The sequence below is a fragment of the Cajanus cajan genome, chromosome 1 (genome assembly GCF_000230855.2).
Source record: "Cajanus cajan strain Asha chromosome 1, NIPB_CcT2T_4, whole genome shotgun sequence".
Lineage (NCBI taxonomy): Eukaryota > Viridiplantae > Streptophyta > Magnoliopsida > Fabales > Fabaceae > Cajanus > Cajanus cajan.
This window is the reverse complement of record NC_138517.1, coordinates 18,222,709-18,249,024: the sequence shown is the minus strand read 5'-3', so window position 1 is coordinate 18,249,024 and position 26,316 is coordinate 18,222,709. Positions and strand designations below refer to the sequence as shown.

The 26,316-nt window shown below is 38.5% G+C and overlaps 2 protein-coding genes across 3 annotated transcripts; both read left to right on the top strand.

Moving 5' to 3' along the window:
* The first annotated feature begins 8,503 nt into the window (after window positions 1-8,503).
* LOC109788435 (uncharacterized) lies at window positions 8,504-11,394 on the top strand. Its single transcript, XM_083062936.1, has 2 exons — window positions 8,504-8,612; window positions 10,532-11,394. Exons 1-2 carry the CDS (start codon window positions 8,504-8,506, stop codon window positions 11,392-11,394), a joined length of 972 nt encoding a protein of 323 aa, XP_082919062.1.
* A 9,802-nt stretch (window positions 11,395-21,196) lies between these two features.
* On the top strand, window positions 21,197-25,438 carry LOC145958615 (receptor-like protein EIX2). Of its 2 annotated transcripts, none has more exons than XM_083076123.1 (2): window positions 21,197-24,687; window positions 25,164-25,438. In XM_083076123.1, the coding sequence occupies exon 1, from the start codon at window positions 21,301-21,303 to the stop codon at window positions 24,676-24,678; it is 3,378 nt and encodes a 1,125-aa protein (XP_082932249.1). In that variant the 5' UTR covers window positions 21,197-21,300; the 3' UTR covers window positions 24,679-24,687; window positions 25,164-25,438. The 2 variants fall into 2 exon arrangements, with proteins under 2 accessions (XP_082932249.1, XP_082932246.1); XM_083076120.1 differs by having other exon boundaries at window positions 21,199-24,687; window positions 25,205-25,438.
* The last annotated feature ends 878 nt before the right edge of the window (window positions 25,439-26,316 follow it).

Here is a 26,316-nt window from a genome sequence, read left to right as displayed (position 1 = left end):
ACACCACTTAAAGCTAGTGTTTTCCCAAATATGAGTTTTCGTAGTACCTTTCCTTTCCCAAGCACCAGAATAGTACTAGAGTTATTAAGGTACATATATTCTTCTACATTTTTTTACAAAAGTGTAGAAGGTAAATGCATTTTTGTTAGCATAGTATGTCTGGTAGCTCCAAAATTGACTACCCACTTGCTCATATTGGTCATAACATTAACTTGAGAAATGACCATAGCAATAATACCATCTCGTTCAATTAGGCTAGCCCTAGGCTTAGGAAGATTATCATTTCACATCATTTTATATTTACAATGAGATGCATAATGTCTTGGCTTTCCACACACATAACAATTTCCTTTTTTTCTTAAGGAGATGTTAGATGCAATATTTTGTGGGACACTATCATGAAATTTCTTTTTTCTATTGTGATCAAATTTGTTATCATACCTTTTTTGAGTTGGTGGTTATCTTCCACAATATTTTATTTTGTAGATAGTGCCTTAAATATTGTAGTAGCACATTCCTTCTTATTGGTTTCTCCTATTATGATATGAGTGATGAGGTTTGGTAGCAATATCTTCTTGTTGTTTATGAGTCATCAGTAGTTCAGCTACAAACTCATCATCCAATATAATATTTTTAGCCTTTAAATCGTCAAGTAGTCTGTGGTACTCATTGACTAGAACTTTGATGTATTTTTCTTTGATTATTGTCCAACGATAATAGTTGTAACGATGAACGTTTGCCTTACCATGTCCTTGTTAGTATATTTGAGGATTGGCAGTATATTTGCTTGATTCCAATCTTCAATCTATATTTGTTGTTGCCTCATAAAATGGTTTTGGAGAGGTAAGGGCAAACATAACTCCATACATGTCAAGTAACATAGGTATTTTGACCAAAAAAGACTTTGATTTTGGAGGCACCATGCAAAGGCTCAACATACATCGAAGTAGTGTGAGGAGGAGTGGCAGGTGGGTCAAGGATCATGTTGTTAGCCATGATAAGTCCTTTAGATTGTAGTAAAAATAGCTTTCAAATAAACTTCCTACGGTGTACTAAACATCGTTTTAAAGGATTTATCCCCAATATCTATGCAACCCTCCTATGATACTACAAAATTAACAAGAAAAAAATTCAGAACCTAGAGCAAAAAAGAGAGAGATATACAAGAGAGAGAAGAGGGACATCTTTGCTCGGTGTGTATTTCCCTTCAGCAAAGACACCTATTTATAGGGGGTTGGGGCATAAGGTAAAAATATATAATAATAAAAACATTTAAAGAGAATAATGGATAATAAAGCACTAACGACTGTAGACACCCAATTTCATCCCGGGGCATACAAACAACAGGATAGGACATCAGAGGGCCCAAAAGCCAAATACACTATTTTTAATGGCCCGAAATGGGCCGTTCCCAAGTCCGGAATGGGCCATTCTTGAATTGGAACAGGCTGTTCCGAGGCTCCTAAAAGGCTTAAAAATTGTAGGTTGGAACGGGCCGTTCTAGACCAGAACGGGCCATTTCAAACCAATCAAAGGGCCTAAAAAACTTGACTTGGAATGGGTTGTTCCTAGACCAGAACGGGCCGTTCCAAAAGGTTAAAAAGGCCTAGCAAACCAAGGTTGAAATGGGCCGTTTTGGAAGGGGGAATTTAGTATTAATTTGTACCCCAGAACGGGCCATTCTGGTTTTCTGGAATGGGCTGTTCTGACTTCAGAACCCGTCGTTCCATGGTTCAAAATTGATACATAACGTTTGGATCCGGAACGGGCCGTTCCGAATCCAGAACGGGCTGTTCCGGCCCACATCTGATGCCTATAAATAAGAAATCTCGGGCACAGTTCAAGGGACCTCAAAAATTTTGTCCAAGACTCCTTAGAACTCGAAATTTCTCTCTCTCTCATTGTATTTCTTGAGATTTGTGAGGCATTGATCTAAGAAAGCTTGCTACGAGGTATTTCAATCAATCTTCTTCTCTCTCTTTTATTTTTTATTTTTGATAAATATTGTTATAATAAAAGAAATCACATGTAGATATTTTAGAGTTAATTGTTTAATTTAAATTTCAAGCATGTAAATAGTCACTAATAAAAGGGGATTAAATATTTAAACTATTAATTCTTATTACGTTATCTTCATCATAGGGTGCCGATTTAGGGTGTTGTAAGGGTGCTTAATACCTTCCCTACACGTAACCGACCCCCGAACCCAATTCTGGTTATCAAGATCATTATTGGACTTTTAAAAACCTTTTCTTTTTCTAATGTTTTGAGTAAAAAATTGGTGGCGACTCCATGAACCTATTTTCAAAACCATTAATTAAGGATTAGTCTGGTGTCCGAGCATTCCTTAATTGATGAGACTTTTAAAAGGATGTATAAATCATTAGTCGCGAGATCGGAAATTTTCGGGTTGCGACAGATGGCGACTCCACTGGGGACGTTTAAAGAGGGTCAGACCCATTTAATTAATGAAGTTAATAAAATAAAAAAATAATAATTTAAATATTTTTTTCCTTTACTTTGTTTCCTTTATTTGTTTGGCTTTAATATTTGTTTGCTTGTTTAAGTTTCGCATATGTTTGAAATAAATTGCGCACAAACCTTTGCACACAACAGTTTCCCCTACACCCGGGGGCATGAGGGTATTAAACATAAGGAATGGTTGATGTACGACCGGCCCAAGTTTGGCCTTGGAGCCTGCGAGCCTTATCGGAAATCACACTCAAGGTGATAACCGGTTACTCTAGCCCAAAATACTGCGACAGACCTTAGAGTTTGCCAGGTGACGGAGACAGAGATACTGGGTCCCTATAATGGGGGCACCTTGGGGGCCTTAAGACCAGTGAGATTAGAACTGTCCTATACAATGCACTTTTCTTAACAGGGACCACAAACCATGGATTTATACGTGATTGTTTGTGGATTGTATGAGCATAGGTTTGTTGCATTTTATCTAATTAAATAATTCATTTATTTTTTATAATTCCCCTAAAGTAAAGAAAAACACAAAAAAATTAAAAAATACATTATCATGTGAGAGAAAACATAGTGTGAAAATAAGATATGTGAGAAGCATACATTCCTTTTTTTTTTAAAAAAAAAAAGGGGTCATCATGCATTTTTTACAAAATAAAAATAAATAAATAAAAGGATAATAAAAAAAAGAGAACATGCATATCATATATTTAGGATCACAAGGGGATTTGTATCAAAGACGAGAAATCAGTATGACCTCTGTCACATCATAAAATATTATGAAGAGGAACACCGATAACTCACCTCTCGACAAGGATGAGCCATCAAGTCTTTGATAGAAGCTCCCTTCATGCATTACCATTTAAATAAGCTTGATAGAAAACTATCTTATCCCTTAAAGGTGGCTTTTCAACATTCCATACTCACACGAGCTCAAAAGATAAAAGTTATGGAAGGCCTAAAGGAAAGAAATCGTGTCCTCAATGAGTAGCTTGAACAGCTCAAGGAACAAATGGCTATAATGCTTGAGGCCATGAACAAATTGCAGCACGACAATAGTACTAGCAACGTCAGCGACGTTTCCAAAGATCATCTGAACGCTTGGGAAGAAAGACTGAGAGCTGTGGAAGGCCACAATTTTGACGTTCAAGAGGCTGCGATATGTGCTTGGTGCAAGATATCCAATTCCCTGCAAAGTTCAAAATCTTTGACTTCCAAAACTACACCGGAGCCAGTTGTCCAAAAGGACATCTAACAAATAACAATGTACTATAGGAAGATGGCAACCTATGTTAGCAGCGAAAAGCTCCTGATACACTATTTTCAGGAATGCCTTTCAGATGTTGCTCTCAACTGGTACATGCAGCTGGATGGAGGGAAGATCCATACATGGAAATAGTTAGCCGACGCCTTTCTTCGTTGGTACAAGTACAACATCGACCTAATTCCTGATAGGTCTGATTTGCAAAGCTTGAGCAAGAAGGGCGACGAGTCCTTCAAAACCTACGCATAGAGATGGAGAGAAATGGCTGCGCAAGTAGAGCCTTCATTATCTGATAAGAAGGTGGTGACAATGTTCATCAATTCTTTAAGTGGACCCTATTATGACAAGATGATAGGGAACATTTCGACTCTCTTTGTCAACATAGTCACTATCGGGGATAGAGTCGAGCAAGGTCTAAAAAGTGGGAAGATAGGAAAATTTCCTGAAAGCCAAGGGTATGAGAAGACTTTTTGGGGAAATGAAATCAATGTTCTAACCTCTTCCGCTACTCCTCGAACGACCAAAGCATCACCAAAAGTAGAAAGGGAACTTGATAAAATTCCTATAAGCTACATAGAGCTATTCCCTCAATTGGTGAAGGCATCCATGCTGGTAAGAACTCCACCACAAAGAAAGCAGCAACCGCCTTACCCACTATGGTATAGGCCCGAGGAAACATGCGATTATCACGCCGGGGCAACAGGCCACTCCATAGAAAATTGCAATGCTTTAAAACCTCGTGTGCAAGAGCTTATCAATGCCAGGCAACTCAAGTTTGAGGCTAACACAACACACATCAAGGAACGACTAGATGAGTAACCATTTTGGGACGATAGTTGTTAGGGGCTCTTTTTTTCCAAAAAAAAAATGCTCAAACTCATGAACTTCACCTACGGTCACAAGTTCAAAAATAACGGCTTGTACAAGTTTTTTTTGCATTCATCAAATGATATACGTCATTTCATAAATATCTTGTGTTTATTCTTTTCTCTCTTGTGTCACACATTAAATTCAAAATCAATCACCATGAAAAAAGAAAAAAACAGGCTAAAACCCTATTTTGGTCCCTTATATTAATTGTTTGTTTCAATTTAGTCCCACTTTTATTTTTGGTTTCAATTTAGTCCCACTTTTATTTTTGGTTTCAATTTGGTCCCAAACTAATTAATTGGTTTCAATGTGGGACTTCCGTCCAAATTATTTAAACGGAGTAAACTTTTGGTCACGTGGATGCCACGTAGATGCATACGTGGATGCCACGCGGATGACAATTTTTGGCTAAAAACCTATTTTGGTCCCTTATAATAATTGTTTGTTTCAATTTAGTCCCAATTTTATTTTTGGTTTCAATTTGGTCCCAAATTAATTAACTGGTTTCAATTTGGTCCCAAATATATTAATTGGTTTCAATTTGGGACTTCCGTCCAAATTATTTAAATGGAGTTAACTTTTGGCCACGTGGATGTAGTTTTGATCCCTCAAGAATTACAACTGTGAAGTTTTGATCCCCAAGATTTTAATTGGGTAATTTTAGTCCTTAAAGAATTATAATTGCGCGATTTTGGTCCTTTAATTTTTAATTGAACAATTTTAGTCCCTCAAATATCATAATAGTACGATTTTAGTTTCTCCCATTAAAAATTAATAATTTTAATATATATATATATATATATAATATTTTAAAATTAAACAATTATTTATTTATTCAAATTAACGTATATTATAATTTTTGATATTATATCAATAATATTATTAATATATTTATAGATAAACTAATAATTTGATAAATATAACTTGTTATATATTAATATACTTTTACAAAAATATAAGTATATTAATTAGAAATATATATATGATCTTATATATTTATATTTTTGTAAAAGTATATTAATATATATTATAAAAATATATATCATAAATTAATATCAATAATATCATAAATTAATATCATAATATTTTATAATATATATTAATATACTTTTACAAAAATATAAATATATAAGATCAGATATATATTTCTAATTAATATACTTATATTTTTGTAAAAGTATATTAATATATAACAAGTTATATTTATCAAATTATTAGTTTATCTATAAATATATTAATAATATTATTGATATAATATCGAAAATTATAATATACGTTAATTTGAATATATAAATAATTGTTTAATTTTAAAACATTATATATATATATATATATATTAAAATTCTTAATTTTTAATGGGAGAAACTAAAATCGTACTATTATGATATTCGAGGGACTAAAATTGTTCAATTAAAAATTGATGGACCAAAATCACGCAATTGCAATTCTTTAAGGACTAAAATTACCCAATTAAAATCTTGGGGATCAAAACTACACAATTGTAATACTTGAGGGATCAAAACTGCGTCCACGTGGCCAAAAGTTAACTCCGTTTAAATAATTTGGACGGAAGTCCCAAATTGAAACCGATTAATATATTTGGGACCAAATTGAAACTAATTAATTATTTAGGACCAAATTGAAACCAAAAATAAAATTAGGACTAAATTGAAACAAACAATTATTATAAGGGACCAAAATAGGCTTTTAGCTAAAAATTGTCATCCACATGGCATCCACGTATGCATCTACGTGGCATCCACGTGGCCAAAAGTTAACTTCGTTTAAATAATTTAGACGGAAGTCCCACATTGAAACCAATTAATTAATTTGGACGGAAGTCCCACATTGAAACCAATTAATTAGTTTGGGACCAAATTGAAACCAAAAATAAAAGTGGGACTAAATTGAAACAAACAATTAATATAAGGGACCAAAGCTTCGAACATCTACAACGCATTATCTGAGTCTAAGGTAGATAAAAAGATCACCTCCTCGAAACACACAAAAATAAGAAAGTGATCAGAAGAGTCTTACACAAGATTCTCATTGCATAAGAAGAGTCTTGCAAAAAAAATAACTTTCGCCCAATTTGGCCAACAAAGGAACCACAAATCTCGGCTCATGAAAGAACTCTCTTTCAACACCAGTAGGTGGGGGAAACATCTTTCTCCTTGGTGTACGGGAATGGGGGCAGTGTTAATCATCAAAGACGTTGGTCCTCCCAAACGCAGATGGCAGGAGATTTTGTCAAAGCAATGAAATGTTATGCCAAAAATAATATCACTTGCAAAATACTGCTAGGATGAAAACCCGTAAAGGGCATCTTAGGCAAAAAAAAAATCAAAAGTTCCCGCTAGGACATGTCCTAGGCAAAAATTAGGGATCTAAAAATGATAAAAATAGCAAGTGATGATTCTTATAGTTGAAAGCTAAAAGGCGTCTTGAACACTTCTACAATGGGCCAAATTCTGCGAAGACTCTGCTTGAGACTCAAATATGTAGTTCAAGATAATTAGGAGAATGATTATAATAATTATCCAAGGAAATGTTTGTTTTAAAAAAAAAACTTAAACACTCAGCTACCTCCATTACCCATTCATTCTAAATCATCCTACCTTCACTAACCATTCATTCTAAATCGTATTTTTCTTTCCTTTCTATCTTGTCTAATCTTAATGACGTATATTGTTGATGGTTGTCAAAATTCAAACAAAAAAAAAAGAAACAAAAAAAATGAAAATGACCCGCTGGGATGAAAACCCACAAAGGGCATCCTAGGCAAAAATTAGGGCAAAAGATAAGAGAAAAAATTATACCTGTTAGGATACATCCTAGGAAAAAGTTAGGGTTTTTGAATAAGCAAAAAGAAAAAGGGAAAACCCCCAAGGTAGCTCAATGCATCGAATGGCGAATACCACTAAAGTTGTGCATCAATCGAAGTAGTCTATTCATGAGAAGGAGAAAAGGAAAGCCACCTTCTAAAAAGAAAAAAACTAAAATCAAAACATGCATTGCACGCATCTCAAAAGCATTTCACACACTTAGAAAATTTTCTTTATCAAAGGGGAATTATTCAAAATATGAAAAAAAAAAACTACCATCATGCATAAATAAGCATTTAGCATTCTTTGTATCTCAATGAGAAAAAGCCGAAAAAGGGAAACACAAGTTCCAATTGACATCACCTGAGAAAAAGTAGCCCAAACTAGGGGCATCAACAATCAAACAATCAGTAATCAACAAACCTCAACATGCGCCTGGAGAGGCATCACAATACTCACGTGGCAGGGGTAACACTAGAATCCCTGCCAGCCATCCACTTCTCTGCCCACCAACACAGGGGCACAACAAACATCTCCTGCCCATCCACCTAGGGGCAGTCTTTCATTAGACAACCATCCATCAACAATCAAACAATCAGTCATCAATGAATCAAAAGGACTCAACATTGCGCCTGAAGAGGCATCACAATACTCTGATGGTAGGGGCAGTACCAGAACCCCTATCACTCATTTACTTCTTTGCCCACCATCACAAGGGCACCAGCTACCAGCAATCCTCGTCTTCATCAGACGTCCTCCCACAGAAAAGGGGGAATCACATCATCATCAGCAGGAAGCCTGGAGAGGCTAGGCATAATAATACTCGGCATTTACTCCTTTGCCCACAATCACAATGGCACCACCTACCAACAATCATCGTCTTCATCAGACGTCCTCCCATAGAAAAGGGATAATCACATCACTACCTACCATCAATCCTTGTGAGACCCCTCTCCTTTTCTCTTTCCTTTCCCGAACTCTCAACTCTCACCCTCTTTGCTATTACTCTCAATTCTTCTCTTCTCATTCTTAAACTGTGGCTTTGGTGACAGAAGGTGCTGATTGAAGGATGGAATTCTTGTTGAACCCGTGCGGAGCTCCTTTCCTCTTCTTCTCCAACCCCTTTTCTCCTCCGTTCTTCGCCTTTCACTTCCTAGAGCTTGGAATCTTCACCCGAGGTAAGGGAAGCTGGTTATTTTTCGTTGTGTTTGACTGTGATTGAGTCCAGAACTCATTGGTTGGTTGGTGATTGTTGAATTTCGAGTTGAGATTGTTGAAAAATGGAGTTTTTGGGTTTTTCAGAGTTTTTGATAAATTTGGGGTTTTTGATGAAATTGTGATTGCATGTTGAAAAAGATGTCGTTTCTGAACTCATGAATGAAAATGTGATACTTTGGCTGGGTTGCATGTACTGGAAAGTGACTTTTGCTAGTGTTTGGGAAAATTTTTCGAACTTGGTAAGGTTGCAGACGAACTTCGCGTTGAGCGTTGTTCATTGCGCTGGGCGCGTGGCCACCAGGGGACCTCATTTAGCCAAGCTCGCTGAGCGCCTTGATGAGTGCGCTAGGCGCGCTTGAGATGTAGGTCTCTGGTTGGCCCTCGCTAGGCGCGATTTGGACCGCGCTAGGCGCGATATCAGTTGTACCTTGATTTTTGACTCTTGAGGCTGCGCTGAGCGTGGCCCTTACCGCGCTGGGCATGAGACTCCTTGGGAGTCTCTGCCTTGTGGGCGCTGGGCGCAATTTGAATTGCGCTGGGCGCGAGACCAAGGGGTGGCCCCTGCCTTCCCCGCGCTGAGCGCTGGGTTAGGTACGCCGGGCACGGGAGACTCCTTGGAGTCTCTGCCTGGCCTGTGCTGGGTGCATTGGGTAGTGCGCCAAGCGCAGGAGAGCCTTGTGCTCTCTGGCTAAGTCCCGCTGAGCGCGAGCATGCTTGCGCTGGGCGCGCTGGCCCCCTAGGGCTCTCTGGCTGTACTGCGCTGACCGCGACTACGAGGGCCCCGGGCGTGGAGATGAGATATTAATTGTATTGTATTATGCTGATCTATGTTGAGTTGAGTTGAAGTGGATGATTATATGTGATAATTAGTAGATAATGTTGACTGATTTGTGATAAGTAGTAAAGCTGTGTTGTGTTGCAAGTTGATGTTGAGTGGTGTAGTTGTGTTGTGTTGCAAGTTGATGTGTTGAGTTGTATAGTTGTGCAGTGTTGTGTATTGACTGAGTTGCTGTAGGCTTTAAGGGCTGAGTTGCTGTAGGCCTAAAGGGCTGAGTTGCTGTAGGCCTAAAGGGCTGAGTTGTTGTAGGCCAAAACGGCTGAGTTGTTGTAGGAGATCTCTGAGGTGATACGCGTGATGACGCATTAATATCTAATTGCTGATTTGTTGTATAAATTGATGGAAAGTAGAATGTTGTTGTGTTGACGGTTGAAGTTGTTCAAATTGCTCGAATTTTTCTATACTTTGTTCCTTCTATACTTGCTTACCCTTTTCTGTTTCCTTGTGGTTGGACTGCTATGATCGTATTACTTACGGGAGCAGAACAGGAATATGTGTGTGGTTCGTGGTGAGTCGGCAGCTGGTAGGCGGAGCTGGCTATGTTTTTTTTTGTTGTTTTGCAATAGTAGCCACTAGGTGTGGCGGTTAGCGTTGTATTTTGTTTTGGCACTCCAACCCTAGTCGGAGTAGGACTTTGTATATATTTATATTCTAGAACCTATACTTATATACTCGTTCTTTCTGCCTAGTGTTTCCGGTGTACATTGGTTTGTGTAGGACCTGGCGGGTCGTTACACTTTAGTGGTATCAGAGCGAGTCGAGTCTAGTTGACACTCTTTGGGGGTGGTTCCTTTAGGCTTTTGTTGTGCTGAACTCTGCGTTGTGCTGTTTTGTTGAGTTGTTTGTTGTGTTGATTGTTGTGATGTTTTGTTGTGCTGTTGAGTGTTGTTTGGTTTAGATATTGTATACTAAAAGTGTTGTTGCTTTTGTAGACAATGTCTAGAGCCAACGAACAGATAGCCCGGGCCATGGAGATGATGGTCATGGCTATGCAACAGCAAAATGCCTATTTTGCTAGGATGGAGGCGGAGAGAGCTGCAGCTGGTGCAGCAAGACCCATTGGGTCGCAGGAGAGCCGGGACCTGGCTGAGTTCCAGAAGTGCCATCCTCCGCAGTTCAAGGGAGAGGCAAATCCAGAGGTAGCTGACCACTGGATTTGTGAACTTGAGAAGATCTTCACCGTGCTGGGATGTTCTCAAGAGAGGAGGCTAGCATACGCGGTGTACATGCTTATTGGAGAAGCCGAGCACTGGTGGAGAGGTACCCATTATATGCTGACTGCCAGAGGGGTGGTTGTGGACTGGGATTGCTTCAGGCGGATGTTCTTGGAGAAGTACTTCCCTGAGAGTGTAAGACATGCCAAGGAAGCTAAGTTCATGCGCTTACACCAAGGAAGGATGACCGTTTCTGAATATGCGATGAAATTCAAGCACCTAGCTCGTTTTTATTCGCAAGGCATCGCCGAGGCTTGGAAGTGTCAGAAGTTTGCTGAGGGATTGAAATATGATCTGAAGAGGGTGGTGGTGCCTATGGCCATCACTGAATTTCCAGCCTTGGTGGAGAAGGCGAAGGTGATTAAGCGGTTGGAAGGTGGTAGCCGTGGGGTGAAGACTGTTGAGGGGCCATCCGGGTCCAAGAAAGGAGGGAGCCAGAGGAAGCCATATGATAGGCCCCAACTACATCAAGGGGGTCCTGTCATCAGGCAACCTTCTGGTACTGCTGGTGGTGGAGGCCAGGGTGGAGGTGCTACCCTGAGATGTTACAGGTGTGGAGGGTCCCATATGATTAGGGATTGCCCCCACACCGAGAATCGGTGTTTTAGATGCCAACAGATGGGCCATGTATCTTTCAACTGCCCCACCGGAAACAGACCGGAGAGGAATACTCGGAGGACTGATGCTTAGAGAGGAGATGCTCAGAGGGGTGACAGACCCACTACTGTTGGTAGGGTCTTTACGTTGACAGGTGCTGAGGCTTCGACTTCTTCTGACCTTGTGAAGGGAAAGGGTAGAGCTGTTGGTAAGGATGTAGTGTTTTTGTTTGATTCTGGAGCTTCTCACTCCTTTATCTCTTATGCTTGTGTTGCCATGTTGGGTGTACCCGTATGTGATTTGGGGTTGAGACTGCGAGTGTCGACGCCCGCGTCTGCTTCAGTAGTTGCTTCTGAGTTGTGTGTTGGTTGTCCTATAGATGTGAATGGGAAGAGGTATAAGGTAAACTTGATTTGTTTGCCTTTAGTTGATATTGACATAATCTTAGGGATGGATTGGTTATCTGCCAATTGTGTCCTTATAGATTGTGCCAATAGGCGGTTGATCTTTCCTCAAGAGGAGGATGAGTTGTTGATTTCAACTAGCCAAACTGAATCATTATTGAGGGGTGGAGCAGGGTGTTGTCTTCTGCTTGCTGCTATGAGTGTGGAAACTGAAAGAGTTATTGCGGAGATTGATGTAGTACGAGACTTTGTTGAGGTGTTCCCGGATGAAGTGTCTGGGTTGCCTCCTATTAGGGAGATGGAGTTTAGCATTGACTTGGTCCCAGGAGCGGGGCCAATGTCGGTGGCTCCCTATAGGATGGCTCCTGCTGAGTTGGTTGAGTTGAAGGGTCAGTTGGAGGACCTATTGGAGAAGCAGTTGGTGCGGCCAAACGTTTCGCCGTGGGGAGCTCCTGTGTTGTTGGTGAAGAAGAAGGATGGAGGTAGTCGACTTTGTGTAGATTTTTGGCAGTTGAATAAGTTGACCATTAAGAACAAATATCCACTGCCACGGATAGATGACTTAATGGATCAACTTAAGGGAGCATCCATTTTCTCAAAAATTGATTTGAGGTCGGGTTATCACCAGATCAGGGTGAAGGAAGGTGACATACCGAAGACTGCTTTCAGAACTAGGTATGGTCACTATGAGTATGTCGTGATGCCGTTTGGTGTGACCAACGCCCCCGCAGTGTTCATGGATTACATGAACAGGATCTTCCGGCCGTTCTTGGATAAATTTGTGGTGGTATTTATCGATGACATCTTGATTTATTCAAGGATCCAAGAAGAGCATGGAGAGCACTTGAGGTCGGTGCTAGAGATTTTGAAGGCGAAGCAACTATATGCTAAACTTTCAAAATGTGAGTTCTGGTTGGATGAAGTGAAGTTCTTGGGCCACGTGATTTCAGCTGAGGGGATTGCTGTTGATCCGGCTAAGGTGGAGTCGGTGTTGCAGTGGGAGCGTCCAAGGACTGTCACTGATATTCAGAGTTTTGTGGGTTTGGCGGGTTACTATCGACGGTTCATTGAGGGATTCTCCAAGATAGTAGCACCTCTAACCCAGTTGACAAAGAAGGAGCAGCCGTTCATTTGGACAGATGCCTGTGAGCGGAGTTTTGAGGAGTTGAAGAGGAGGTTGACTACTTCTCCTGTGTTGGTGTTACCGGATTCTGGTGAACCTTTTGACGTGTTTTGTGATGCCTCTCACCAGGGTCTTGGGTGTGTGCTGATGCAACACAGGAAGGTGGTGGCATATGCTTCAAGATAACTGAAGAACCATGAGAGGAATTATCCCACTCATGACTTGGAGTTAGCAGCTGTTGTTTTTGCCTTGAAGATATGGCGACATTATCTGTATGGAACTCAGTTCAGCGTCTTCAGTGATCACAAGAGTTTGAAGTATCTGTTTGATCAGAAGGAGTTGAACATGAGGCAGAGGAGGTGGATGGAGTTTCTGAAGGACTATGATTTCCAGTTGATGTATCATCCTAGCAAGGCCAATGTCGTGGCAGATGCGTTGAGTAGGAAATCCATCCACATGTCTAGTATGATGGTGAAGGAGTTGGAATTAGTTGAGGAGTTCAGGGATTTGAATCTCTGTGTGGAGTTAGCTCAGGATCACATTAGTTGTGGGGCAATTACCATAACTAATGAGTTCTTGAGGCAGGTTGGACTCAAGCAGTTGCAAGATGTAGAGTTGGCGAAGCTTCTTGGTTTGCTGGGTACCGAGAAGGCAGTTGGCTTTGAGCTAGGAGAAGATGGAATCTTGAGGTTCAAGGGTAGAATTTGCCTACCTCAAGATGCTGAACTGAAAAGAGCTGTGTTAGAGGAAGGCCACAAGAGTAGACTTAGCATACATCCAGGTATGACCAAGATGTACTAGGACCTCAAGGAGACTTTCTGGTGGTCTGGTATGAAGAGAGAGATAGCTGAGTATGTGGCGGCCTGTCTGACCTGTCAGAAGGCGAAGGTTGAGCATCAGAAGCCTAGTGGGTTGATGCAGCAGATAGAGATTCCAGAATGGAAGTGGGATAGCATTACTATGGATTTCATTGTGGGGTTGCCTAGGTCAGCTAGGAACAGTGATGCTATCTGGGTGATTGTTGACCGGTTGACCAAGTGTGCGCATTTCTTGCCTGTCAACATCAAGTGGCCCTTGGAGAAGTTGACACAGTTGTATGTGAGGGAAATAGTACGGTTGCACGGGGTGCCTTCCAGTATTATTTCCGACAGAAATCCGAGGTTCACTTCTAGATTTTGGCAGAGTCTACACCAAGCCTTAGGCACGAAGTTGAAGCTGAGTTCTGCTTATCATCCTCAGACGGATGGTCAATCAGAGAGGACAATCCAGTCCTTGGAAGATTTACTGAGGGCTTGTGTGTTGGACCACTTGGGTAGCTGGGAGGAGGTCCTACCGTTGGTGGAATTTACGTACAATAATAGCTTCCATGCTAGTATTGGGATGGCGCCGTTTGAAGCCTTGTATGGTAGAAGATGTAGGACTCCTCTGTGTTGGTATCAGGATGATGAGTCAGTGGTGGTGGGACCGGAGCTAATCCTACAGACTACTGAGAAGGTGAAGATGATTAAGGAAAGGATGAAGACTGCTCAGAGTAGGCAGAAGTCGTATGCTGACAAGAGGCGAAAGCCTTTGGAGTTTGCAGAAGGGAACATGTGTTTCTGAAGGTGACTCCGACTACGGGTGTGGGTAGAGCACTGAAAGCAAAGAAGTTGACACTGAGGTTTGTGGGTCCCCATCAGATCATACAGAGTGTGGCTCCGGTTTCTTATCGGTTGGCTTTGCCACCATCTCTTTCAAACCTACACGATGTGTTTCATGTCTCCCAGTTGAGGAAGTATGTTCATGACCCGAGTCATGTGGTGGAGTTGGATGATCTGCCGGTGAAGGAGAATCTGACCTTTGAGAAGTTAATAGTAGCAGTGGTTGACCATAAGCTGAAGGAGCTGAGGGGCAAGTCCATTGCTCTGGTGAAGGTGTTGTGGGATGCGGCTATGGGTGAGGCTACTTGGGAGGTGGAGCAGCAGTGCAGGGAGCGGTATCCGTTTCTTTTCTCAAGTAAGTTGGTTTTCGGGGACGAAAACTCTTGTTGTTGGGGAGGTTGTGAGACCCCTCTCCTTTTCTCTTTCCTTTCCCGAACTCTCAACTCTCACCTTCTTTGCTATTACTCTCAATTCTTCTCTTCTCATTCTTAAACTGTGGCTTTGGTGACAGAAGGTGCTGATTGAAGGTTGGAATTCTTGTTGAACCCGTGCGGAGCTCCTTTCCTCTTCTTCTCCAACCCCTTTTCTCCTCCGTTCTTCGCCTTCCACTTCCTAGAGCTCGGAATCTTCACCCGAGGTAAGGGAAGCTGGTTATTTTTTGTTGTGTTTGACTGTGATTGAGTCCAGAACTCATTGGTTGGTTGGTGATTGTTGAATTTCGAGTTGAGATTGTTGAAAAATGGTGTTTTTGGGTTTTTCGGAGTTTTTGATAAATTTGGGGTTTTTGATAAAATTGTGATTGCATGTTGAAAAAGATGTCGTTTCTGAACTCATGAATGAAAATGTGATACTTTGGTTGGGTTGCATGTACTGGAAAGTGACTTTTGCAGGTGTTTGGGAAAATTTTTCGAACTTGGTAAGGTTGCAGATGAACTTCACGCTGAGCGCTGTTCATCGCGCTGGGCGCGTGGCCACCAGGGGACCTCATTTAGCCAAGCTCGCTAAGCACCTTGATGAGTGCGTTAGGCGCGCTTGAGATGTAGGTCTCTGGTTGGCCCTCGCTGGGCGCGATTTGGACCGTGCTAGGCGCGATATCAGTTGTACCTTGATTTTTGACTCTTGAGGCTGCGTTGAGCGCGGCCCTTACCGCGCTGGGCGTGAGACTCCTTGGGAGTCTCTGCCTTGTGGGCGCTGGGCGCAATTTGAGTTGCGCTGGGCACGAGACCAAGGGGTGGTCTCTGCCTTCCCCGCGCTGAGCGCTGGGTTAGGTACGCCGGGCATAGGAGACTCCTTGGAGTCTCTGCCTGGCCTGCGCTGGGCGCATTGGATAGTGCGCCAAGCGCAGGAGAGCCTTGTGCTCTCTGGCTAAGTCCCGCTGAGCGCGAGCATGCTTGCGCTGGGCGCGCTGGCCCCCTAGGGCTCTCTGGTTGTACTGTGCTGACTGCGACTACGAGGGCGCCGGGCACGGAGATGAGATATTACTTGTATTGTATTATGCTGATCTATGTTGAGTTGAGTTGAAGTGGATGATTATATGTGATAATTAGTAGATAATGTTGACTGATTTGTGATAAGTAGTAAAGCTGTGTTGTGTTGCAAGCTGATGTTGAGTGGTGTAGTTGTGTTGTGTTGCAAGTTGATGTGTTGAGTTGTATAGTTGTGCAGTGTTGTGTATTGACTGAGTTGCTGTAGGCCTTAAGGGCTGAGTTGCTGTAGGCCTAAAGGGCTGCTGTAGGCCTAAAGGGCTGAGTTGTTGTAGGCCAAAACGGCTGAGTTGTTGTAGGAGATCTCTGAGGTGATACACGTGATGACGCATTAATATCTAATTGCTGATTTGTTGTATAAATTGATGGAAAGTAGAATGTTGTTGTGTTGACGGTTGAATTTGTTCAAATTGCTCGAATTTTTCTATACTTTGTTCCTTCTATACTAGCTTACCCTTTTCTGTTTCCTTGTGGTTGGACTGCTATGATCGTATTACTTACGGGAGCAGAACAGGAATAGGTGTGTGGTTCGTGGTGAGTCAGCAGCTGGTAGGCGGAGCTGGCTATGTTTTTTTTTTGTTGTTTTGCAGTAGTAGCCACTAGGTGTGGCGGTTAGCGTTGTATTTTGTTTTGGCACTCCAACCCTAGTCGGAGTAGGACTTTGTATATATTTATATTCTAGAACCTATACTTATATACTCGTTCTTTCTGCCTAGTGTTTCCGGTGTACATTGGTTTGTGTAGGACCTGGCGGGTCGTTACAATCCCCGTCTTCATCAGACGCCCTCCCATAGAAAAGGGACAATCACATCATCACCACCAGCAGGCAGCCTGGAGAGGCCGGCATAATAATACTCACCATCAACAGGCGGCCTGGAGAGGCCAGCATAATAATACTCACCATCAGCAGGCGGCCTAGAGAGGCCGGCATAATAATACTCACCATTAACAGGCGGCCTGGAGAAGCTGGCACAATAATACTCACCATCAGCAAGCGGCCTGGAGAGGCTGGCATAATAATACTCACAATATCAGCAGGCGGCCTGGAGAGGCCAGCATAATAATACTCATAATATCAGTAGGCGGCCTCGAGAGGCTGGCATAATAATACTCACAACATTAGCAAGCGACCTGGAGAGACCGACACAACAATACTCAACATCAGCAGGTTGAAGAACCAAATCTCCACCTCACTATCGCAAGAGATGCAATTGGAGCCATGACATGGAGCGTCTACTCGAAGACTGAAGATCAGGTGTACAGTTCGTCAGCCTTGTTACCCAATAGAGTACGCAATCAATGCTCAATTGCTCTAAAGGGTGAGGATACGAGCAAATACACCTGTCCAAGGAAAACAACGCAGAAGCACCAAAGAGATGAATAGAAGACCCGGACGAAATGTCTACGTCTTTACTTGCCTTTGGAAAAGCAACACATTACTATTCCAAAGGACAAGTAAAGAGGGGCAGCTGTAGACATCCAATTTCGTCCGGGGGCATACAAACAACAAGATAGGACATCAGAGGGCCCAAAAGCCAAATACACTATTTTTAGTGGCCCGGAACGGGCCGTTCCAAAATCGAAACGGGCCGTTCTTGAATTGGAACGGACCGTTCCGAGGCTCCTAAAAGGCTTAAAAATTGTAGGTTGGAACGGGCCGTTCTAGACCAGAACGGGTCGTTCCAAACCAATCAAAGGGCCTAAAAAACTTGACTTGGAACGGGCCGTTCCTAGACCAGAACGGGCCATTCCAAAAGGTTAAAAAGGCCTAGCAAACCAAGGTTGAAACGGGCTGTTCTGGAATGGGGACTTTAGTATTAATTTGTACCCCAGAACGGGTCGTTCTCATTTCAGAATGGGCCGTTCTGATTTCAGAATGGGTCGTTCCAGGGTTCAAAATTGATACATAATGTTCGGATCCGGAATGGGCCGTTCGGAATCTGGAACAGGCCGTTCCGAATCCAGAACGTGCCATTCCGAATCCAGAACGTGCCATTCCGAATCCAGAACGGGCCGTTCCGGCCCACATCTGATGCCTATAAATAAGAAATCTCGGGCACAGTTCAAGGGACCTAAAAAATTTCGTCCAAGACTCCTTAGAGCTCGAAATTTCTCTCTCTCTCTCTCTCATTGTATTTCTTGAGATTTGTGAGGCATTTGTGTAGTGTGAAAGGTTGCCACAAAGCACCTATAATTTTCGTATTGGAAGATCTAACAAAGCTTGCTACGAGGTATTTCAATCAATCTTCTTCTCTCTCTTTTATTTTTTATTTTTGATAAATATTGTTATAATAAAAGAAATCATGTAGATATTTTAGAGTTAATTGTTTAATTTAAATTTCAACCATGTAAGTCACTAATAAAAAGGGATTAAATATTTAAACTATTAATTCTTATTACGTTATCTTCATCATAGGGTACCGATTTAGGGCGTTGTAGGGGTGCTTAATACCTTCCCTACACGTAACCGACCCCCGAATCCAATTCTGGTTATCAAGACCATTATTGGACTTTTAAAAACCTTTTCTTTTTCTAATGTTTTGAGTAAAACATTGGTGGCGACTCCATGAACCTATTTTCAAAACCATTAATTAAGGATTAGTCTGATTTCCGGGCATTCCTTAATTAATGAGATTTTTAAAAGGATGTCTAAACCATTAGTCGCGAGATCGAAAATTTTTGGGTTGCGACAACGACCAGAAAATAAAAGCCATTAAAATGAGACATTAGGAGTAATTAATTTTAGAAGAAATTAAAATCGTTATTCTCTTTAAGACCCTTAATTTTTTAAATTATTTAAAAATAATATTAAAAATGACTTAAAAACTTGTGAGAAGCCCATGTATCTTGGGCATAGGGGGCAAATCAACTATTTTGCAATACAATAGACCCACGTGGTCCATGTACATGGGCACAAGCCTCACCACTCTTATTAGCCTCTTTGTATGTCTTTATATTACAATTCTTGATATGTAAACCATTTTTCAAAGACAATACTAGTTAATATAAGACTTCTTCCTTTTGTAATACCTTGTATAGAACACTTAGACATGGTCATTCAACAACTAGTATGTAACAACATATTACATAATGTTTTCACAACATCGTTTGAAGGAGACACACATTTTAATAATAAAAACTCAATGAGACACTCAATGTCTTTATATAAGTTTTTTAAAATAAATAGAAATAACGTACAATAAATAACACTTAGTAGTTTGTAATAAGAGGATGAAATTTATTTGAAGTAATTATAAGGATAAAATAATTTTAAAAGTATGGTGAAAAGTCTTGTATTGGTCTGTGGAATATGTCATTGGTCCTATATGGTTAGTTGAGCATCTCAGAAAGAGCTATCAACAAAGAATTTTGATAAACAAGGAATTGTGATTTTGCACTAACATTATTAGTTACAAATCATGTGACATTCTCACAACTTGTTACGTATTACTAAATTGACCAAATTAGTAAAAAAAATTGACAAAAAGAACTAAGTAAATCTAATATAGATACTTAAGTACCAAAACGTGTTCTTTTATTTTAGGTTTTAAATACTTAATTAATAGAACATGTGTCCAAAATAACGGGTACATGTGGAGTAGAATAAACAACCTCAAATATAAAATTAATTACTAGACTTGTTAATAAATTTTTATATTATTATCTTAGTATAAAAAAGAAAACACTTTGCATAACTTTTGTTTTTTTAAATGAGGGGAGCCCATCCCATTTCTAATTAATGTTGTCATCACAAAACATTGTAAAAATAATAGCAAATGTAAACAAATTGTAAAAATTAAATTAAAATGATGAAAAATATGTTTACCGGACATAAAAAATGATAAAATGATAAAATTTTGTTAATAAATTCAAATGCGCAGTGCCTTTTAATTTTGATATTTTGTGGCATTTATCTCTCTATTTGGTTTATAAATTTTAAACTCGACAGTGATTAGCTAATATATCCGTCAAGTAGTCCAAGTAGTGTGGAAAAATAACAATGAAGGAGAAGACTGAATAGTTTTTCTACCATGAGTCTCTGAAATTTCTTTTAAAATATTGTTACTTGCTTGGCATGGAATTGTTTAGTTAAAACAATGTTGTGATGACCCAATAGTCAGTCAACCAAGACCACGACTTGTTGCCTATGGCTTTTGTGCATCAACTTATCGCTCTTATTTAAAAAATTGAGTTACAAAATGTACAATCTTAAAAATTAATAATGAAATTTGAAAAATATATATAAAAAAGTAACAGAAAACTGAATAGTTTTTCTACCATGAGTCTGTGAATATTTTTTTAAATATTGTTACTTGCTTGGCATGGAATTGTTTAGTTAAAAGAATGTAGTGGATGACCCAATAGTCAGTCAACCAAGACCTCGACTTGTTGCGTATAGCTTTTGTGCATCAACTTATTGCTCTTTCGGTGAATAAATTATAAACTATAAAAGTATCTTTAACATCGCATCATAAGTAGAAATTGGTGAAATTCTCTTTCATTTATATATTATTTAACATGTCTAAGTAATCAATGTGAAATTTCACACTAAAACAATAACAAAAATTATGCGTCCTCAACCTTACATGTGATATATGAAAACAATTTGATTTCTTCGATCATATTCATAGTAGAGAGAGAATGTAACCTCTCAATATTGTTGATAACAACCTTTGTCAAGTAGTGATTTATCAAAATTCGCAATATGTAAATGGATATTTAGCTTTTCCACCATTATTGTCATTGAAAAATACAGCAATAGAAATAAGCAGCGCGAAATGGGTACAATCTCTTTCAACAACAATTCTTCAAGATTTTATTAAATTATTATTAAACATGTATAATATATGATAATTTTTTTATTTTACATAATTTACAATAAATAAATATTTCTGAAAATATAAACTATTTTATAATTAAAATATTGGATTGAATAAATATTTTTAGACATATACATAACTATTCTCTTTACATTTTGAACAAATAAGTTATGTTTTAGATTCATGAAAATATTTTATACTATAATAAGAAAATTATTTTCAATCTGTTTTAGTTGTTGAAAATAAAGTAATAGTATCAATAAGTATTTAAAAATTCTGTATAAATATATTTATCTATTAAAGTTTCATTGTAATTAAGGACTTTTTTCGTCTAAAATGTTCTTATTGCTTCTTATACCGATTTAAAATATAAAAAAGGTGTTAAAGAAATATGCGTCATTTTCTTAGATAAAGGCATAGAAATTAAGCCGAAGAAGCATAGCAATTAGCAACTAGTACTTATGTCTTGTTGCTCTGTTTTGAATGCACACCACAAATCATAATTCTTAGCTATTGGTCTTTCTCATAATGGGCAATTACTTTCTGAAAATGCTGTTTGCAATGTTAGTGTGCATTTGGCATACTCAACAATCCATTCATGGATTCAACTCTCCATCACATGTGAAATGCACTGAGAAAGAGAGACAAGCACTCCTCAGCTTCAAACAAGGTCTTCAAGATGACTTTGGCATGCTGTCTACGTGGAGGGAAGACGAAGATAAGAGAGATTGTTGCACATGGAAAGGCATTCAGTGCAACGCTGAAACAGGTCTCGTACACATGCTTCAACTCCCTGGAGTACGTTATCAACCTCCATATTTGACAGGTACAATCAATATCACTTCATTGATTCACTTACAAAAAATTGAACACGTGGATCTCAGCAATAATTATTTTATATGGAGTTTCGGTGATCAGCAACTCATGGGCTCCTTCACTAACTTAAGGTATCTCAATTTATCATCGTCGGCTTTTGAAGGAACGATTCCTTATGAACTGGGGAATCTCTCAAAGTTAGAGTATCTTGATCTAAGTGCCAATGGTCTAGATGGACAAGTGCCTTCTCAACTTGGAAATCTCTCAAAGTTGAAGTATCTTGATCTTTCAGGAAATTCATTTTCTGGAGCAATCCCTTTTCAAGTTGGGAATCTTCCTATCTTGCACACTCTTATACTTGGCGATAATTTGGATCTTAAAATTAATGGTGCAAAGTGGCTATCTTCTCTCTCTTCATTAACAACTCTTGGCCTGGAATCATTTGATTATCTTGGCTCCTCTCATTCTTGGAAACAAATGATCCGTGAGACTATTCCAAACTTAACAGAGTTCTCTCATTCTTGGAAACAAATGATCCGTGAGACTATTCCAAACTTAACAGAGTTGAAGCTAGTTGATTGTAGTCTTACAGATGAGGATATTTCATTTTTGTTTCCTTCTCATTCCAACCTTTCCACTTCTCTTTCCATCCTTGACCTCTCTCGTAATAAGCTCACATCATCAACATTTCAACTGTTGTTCAACTATAGCCTTAATCTCCGACAGCTATATCTTTCTGGTAATGATATTGTTTTGTCATCTTCTTTCTATCCAAACTTTCCCTCTCTAGTGATCCTTGATCTCTCTGAAAATAATCTCACATCATTAATATCTCAAGGATTTTTCAACTTCAGCTCCAAACTACGAGAACTTTATCTAGATGGATGCGGTCTTACTGATAAAAGTTTTCTTGTGTCATCTGCTTCCAATAAAAATTCTTCATCTTCTCTTGTCACCCTTGTGCTTTCCTATAATTTACTGAAATCATCCGCTATATTTGACTGGATTTTCAACTTTACCACCAATCTTCATAGCCTTTACCTTGTTGAAAACTTGTTAGAAGGTCTTATTCCAGATGGATTTGGGAAAGTAATGAAGTCTCTTGAAGTTCTTCACCTTGAATTTAACAAACTGCAAGGTGAGATTCCAGCTTCTCTTTGGAATATATTCACATTGCAGGAATTATACCTAAATGAGAACAACTTGAGTGGAGAAATTTCAAGCTTCATTCACAATTCTACACAGTACAAGAGACACTTGTTACAGACTCTGGATTTATCTTTTAACCGGATTACTGCCCTGCCTCCTAATTTTTCAATTTTGACATCTTTGAGGAGATTAGATATTTCCTATAACCAGTTAAGCGGAGAAATACCAAAAAGCATTGGGTTGCTTTGTCAGCTGGAGTACCTTCACCTAGAGGGGAATCACTTGGAAGGTGATATCAATGAATTGCATCTCACAAATTTGTCTAAATTGCAGGAGTTAGACTTAACAGACAACTCTTTGTCTCTAAAGTTTGCTTCTTCCTGGGTTCCATCTTTCCAATTATTTATTTTGGGACTAGCTTCTTGCAAGTCGGGTCCTACTTTCCCAAGTTGGCTCCACACTCAAAGGCACTTAAGATTTCTAGATATTTCTGATGCTGGGATTAATGATTTTGTACCAGAGTGGTTTTGGAGCAAATTACAGTCTTTAAATGAGCTGAATATGTCTTGCAACAGCCTCAAAGGTACAATTCCAAATTTACCAATCAAGCTTACTGATTATAATGTTATAATTCTAGGATCAAATCAACTTGAAGGTGAAATTCCAACTTTTTTATCACAAGCTTTTGCATTGGATCTATCCAAAAATAAGATTTCGGATTTAAATTCATTCTTTTGCACGAAAAGCGCAACCACAGCTATGCTTACTTTGGATTTATCAAATAATCAAATAACGGGACAACTGCCCAACTGTTGGAAACATCTAAAAAATTCATTAGAATATCTTGATTTAAGCAATAATAAATTGTCAGGGAAGATTCCAAAGTCCATCGGTACTCTTGTTAATTTGCAAGCTTTGGTCTTACGAAACAACAGCTTAACTGGAGGCCTACCATTCACATTGAAGAACTGCTCTAATTTAGACATATTAGACGTGAGTGAAAACTTTTTGTTTGGTCCAATACCCTCCTGGATAGGAGAAAATCTTCAAGAATTGAAAATCTTGAGCTTGAGAGTAAATCGCTTCTTCAGAAGTGTTCCAGTAAACCTATGTTATTTGAGCCAAATTCATTTCTTGGACCTTTCAAGGAATAATTTGACTGGAAGAATCCCTACATGTCTGGGGAATTTTACTGCAATGATGGAAAGGGAAAGACCACATAAATTTAGTATGTTTCGAAAAATAACTTCTACAGCTGCATCTCCTAATATTTACGACTCTAACGTGTTATTCACGTGGAAAGGTCAGGATTATGTGTTTCGGAATCCCGAGTTTCTTTTAAAAAGCATTGATCTCTCAAGTAATGATTTAATGGGTGCAATACCAAAAGAGATTGGATATTTAGTTGGATTGGTTTCTTTGAATCTATCAAGAAACAAATTAGATGGAGAAATTCCTACTGAGATCGAGAATTTAAGTTGGCTAGAATTTCTGGACTTGTCAAGAAACAAATTCTCTGGCAAAATTCCATTTAATCTTTCCAAAATTGATAGGCTTGGTGTGTTAGACTTATCCAACAATGATCTCAGTGGAAGAATCCCATGGGAAGGACATTTGGAAACATTTGATGCCTCTTGGTTTGAAGGAAATCTTGATCTTTGCGGTAAACCACTCAACAAAAGCTGCCTTGGAGACAAGACAACAGCAAAGCCTGAAGAACCAGCAGTCCATGGTGAAGAAGATAAATCAGTTTTCAATGAAGCATTATACATGAGTTTGGGGTTAGGATTCTTTGCAGGCTTTTGGGGATTATTAGGGCCAATAATACTTTGGAAACCATGGAGAATTGCTTATCTGAGGTTCTTAAACAGAGTGACAGACTATGTACTTGTAACAGTTGAACTGAATATAGCCAAGTGTTGTAGATGGGTGGAAAGCTAGCACTAGCAGGTACGAAACTCCCTTAACTTCTCTCCTCTATTAGTTAAAAAATAAATCATTAACTCCTTTTGACGTGGAATGGGAGAATAATTTTCAATTGTTCATGTTTGCATGAATTTGATAGTGTTAGAATTTACTTATTACATTCTTTAGTCATTCTATTGCTGATTCCAAGATGTTCTGTTTTACTTCATCATTACACATACATTTTTGCTTTCATCAACTCCCTTGTTTCTTTACTTCGTGCATTTGCAAATGACTGCTATTTTTCCAAAAAAAAAAAATGATTACTTTTGTTGCTGTAAAGGATTTATAGATGGTGTTCTGTTTAGAGAAATTTTCTTGTTTTCAGATGACATCTCTAATTTTTAAACCTTGTAATGGTTACAGTACTTATGTACATTTTTGTACTCCAATGGCTAGTAAAGATTTTTAGTTTAATTTATTTTGTTACTAAAACTTAGTCTTCAATTTTTCTCCATCAGGATTAATATATGTAATCTGAATGATATTACAAAACTTGCAGTTTGTAGCAGATTAGCTTCAATCTGGGATGAAAGCTTCATGGATTGTTAAATGTGTAAGATATATAGTATTGATGTTTCTAGTGTAATGTAATGTAAAATTGTGGTTTGCAGATTTGATTTTTTTTCTTCTTTTTTTTTGTATGATCTCTTTGTAATGTAATGTTATTTTATTTTATTTTTAAGTCATGACTATCGATTCCTACGTATTAAACAAGAATTTTTAATTTGTGTGAGAGATTTTTTAGAGACTTCTTCAGTGAAAGAATTTGTAGAAATTTTCTTAATTTCTTATCTGATTCAGTTTTTATTTATCATAATTATTTATTAAAATAATATTAATATTTTAAAATAAATTTTTAATAAATAAGATAACTTTTTTGTTAGGATAAAAATTTATTATAAATTCAATATATTATATGTTTGTAAAATATTTATTATTTTTAATAAAATTTTTAATAAATAACATAATTTATTATATGTTCGTAAAATATTTATGTAAATCTTTATCCATTTATTAATATATTATACTATTTATTCATTTTTTTAAATGACAAAAGATTAATTTTATCCTTCTATTTTAATTTTTTTTTAAAAAAAAAGTTAAAATGTTTCATTATAGCTAAAGTCATTTAGTAGATAATTAAGTTTGTGAGAGTTTTAGAAAAATCATTAAAAGTAAGTTAATATGGCTAATAACATTTTTTGTTATAATTTTTTTCTAATTCATTTTACTTTTATTTTATGAATTTTAAAAAAATTATCAAATGAAATGTGCAGTATGTTTGTGCCAACAACCATGTGGTAGATATACAAAATGACAATTCACCATAAAAAAATGACAATTTGATTTGGCATCACTCTGACTATACAAGGAATTATCGATCCCTTGTGGCGGAATGACTATGACCTATAATCAATGTGGAAAATAGCTGAGAAAGCATTGATGTGTGTTTAGCCCCATGGGCATATGCAGCCATTAATTTCAGAAGTTCTAAAGGAGATCCAAGATGCAACATCTATAGAGAGACAGGCAGAATCATTAAGAGAAGGCAATTCAGATGATGTCAAAAAATTCTTTTCATTCTTCCGTGAACTTGGGTTCGATGGATCT

What these genes read in the sequence shown, in the direction of transcription:
- LOC109788435 (XM_083062936.1), top strand. Translation starts at nt 8,504, where the DNA reads ATGGAATTCTTGTTGAACCCGTGCGGAGCTCCTTTCCTCTTCTTCTCC. An exon ending in GCTTGGAATCTTCACCCGAG is followed by an intron (nt 8,613 to 10,531) that starts GTAAGGGAAGCT and finishes AGAGAGCTGCAG; the next exon opens with CTGGTGCAGCAAGACCCATT.
- LOC145958615 (XM_083076123.1), top strand. Translation starts at nt 21,301, where the DNA reads ATGGGCAATTACTTTCTGAAAATGCTGTTTGCAATGTTAGTGTGCATT.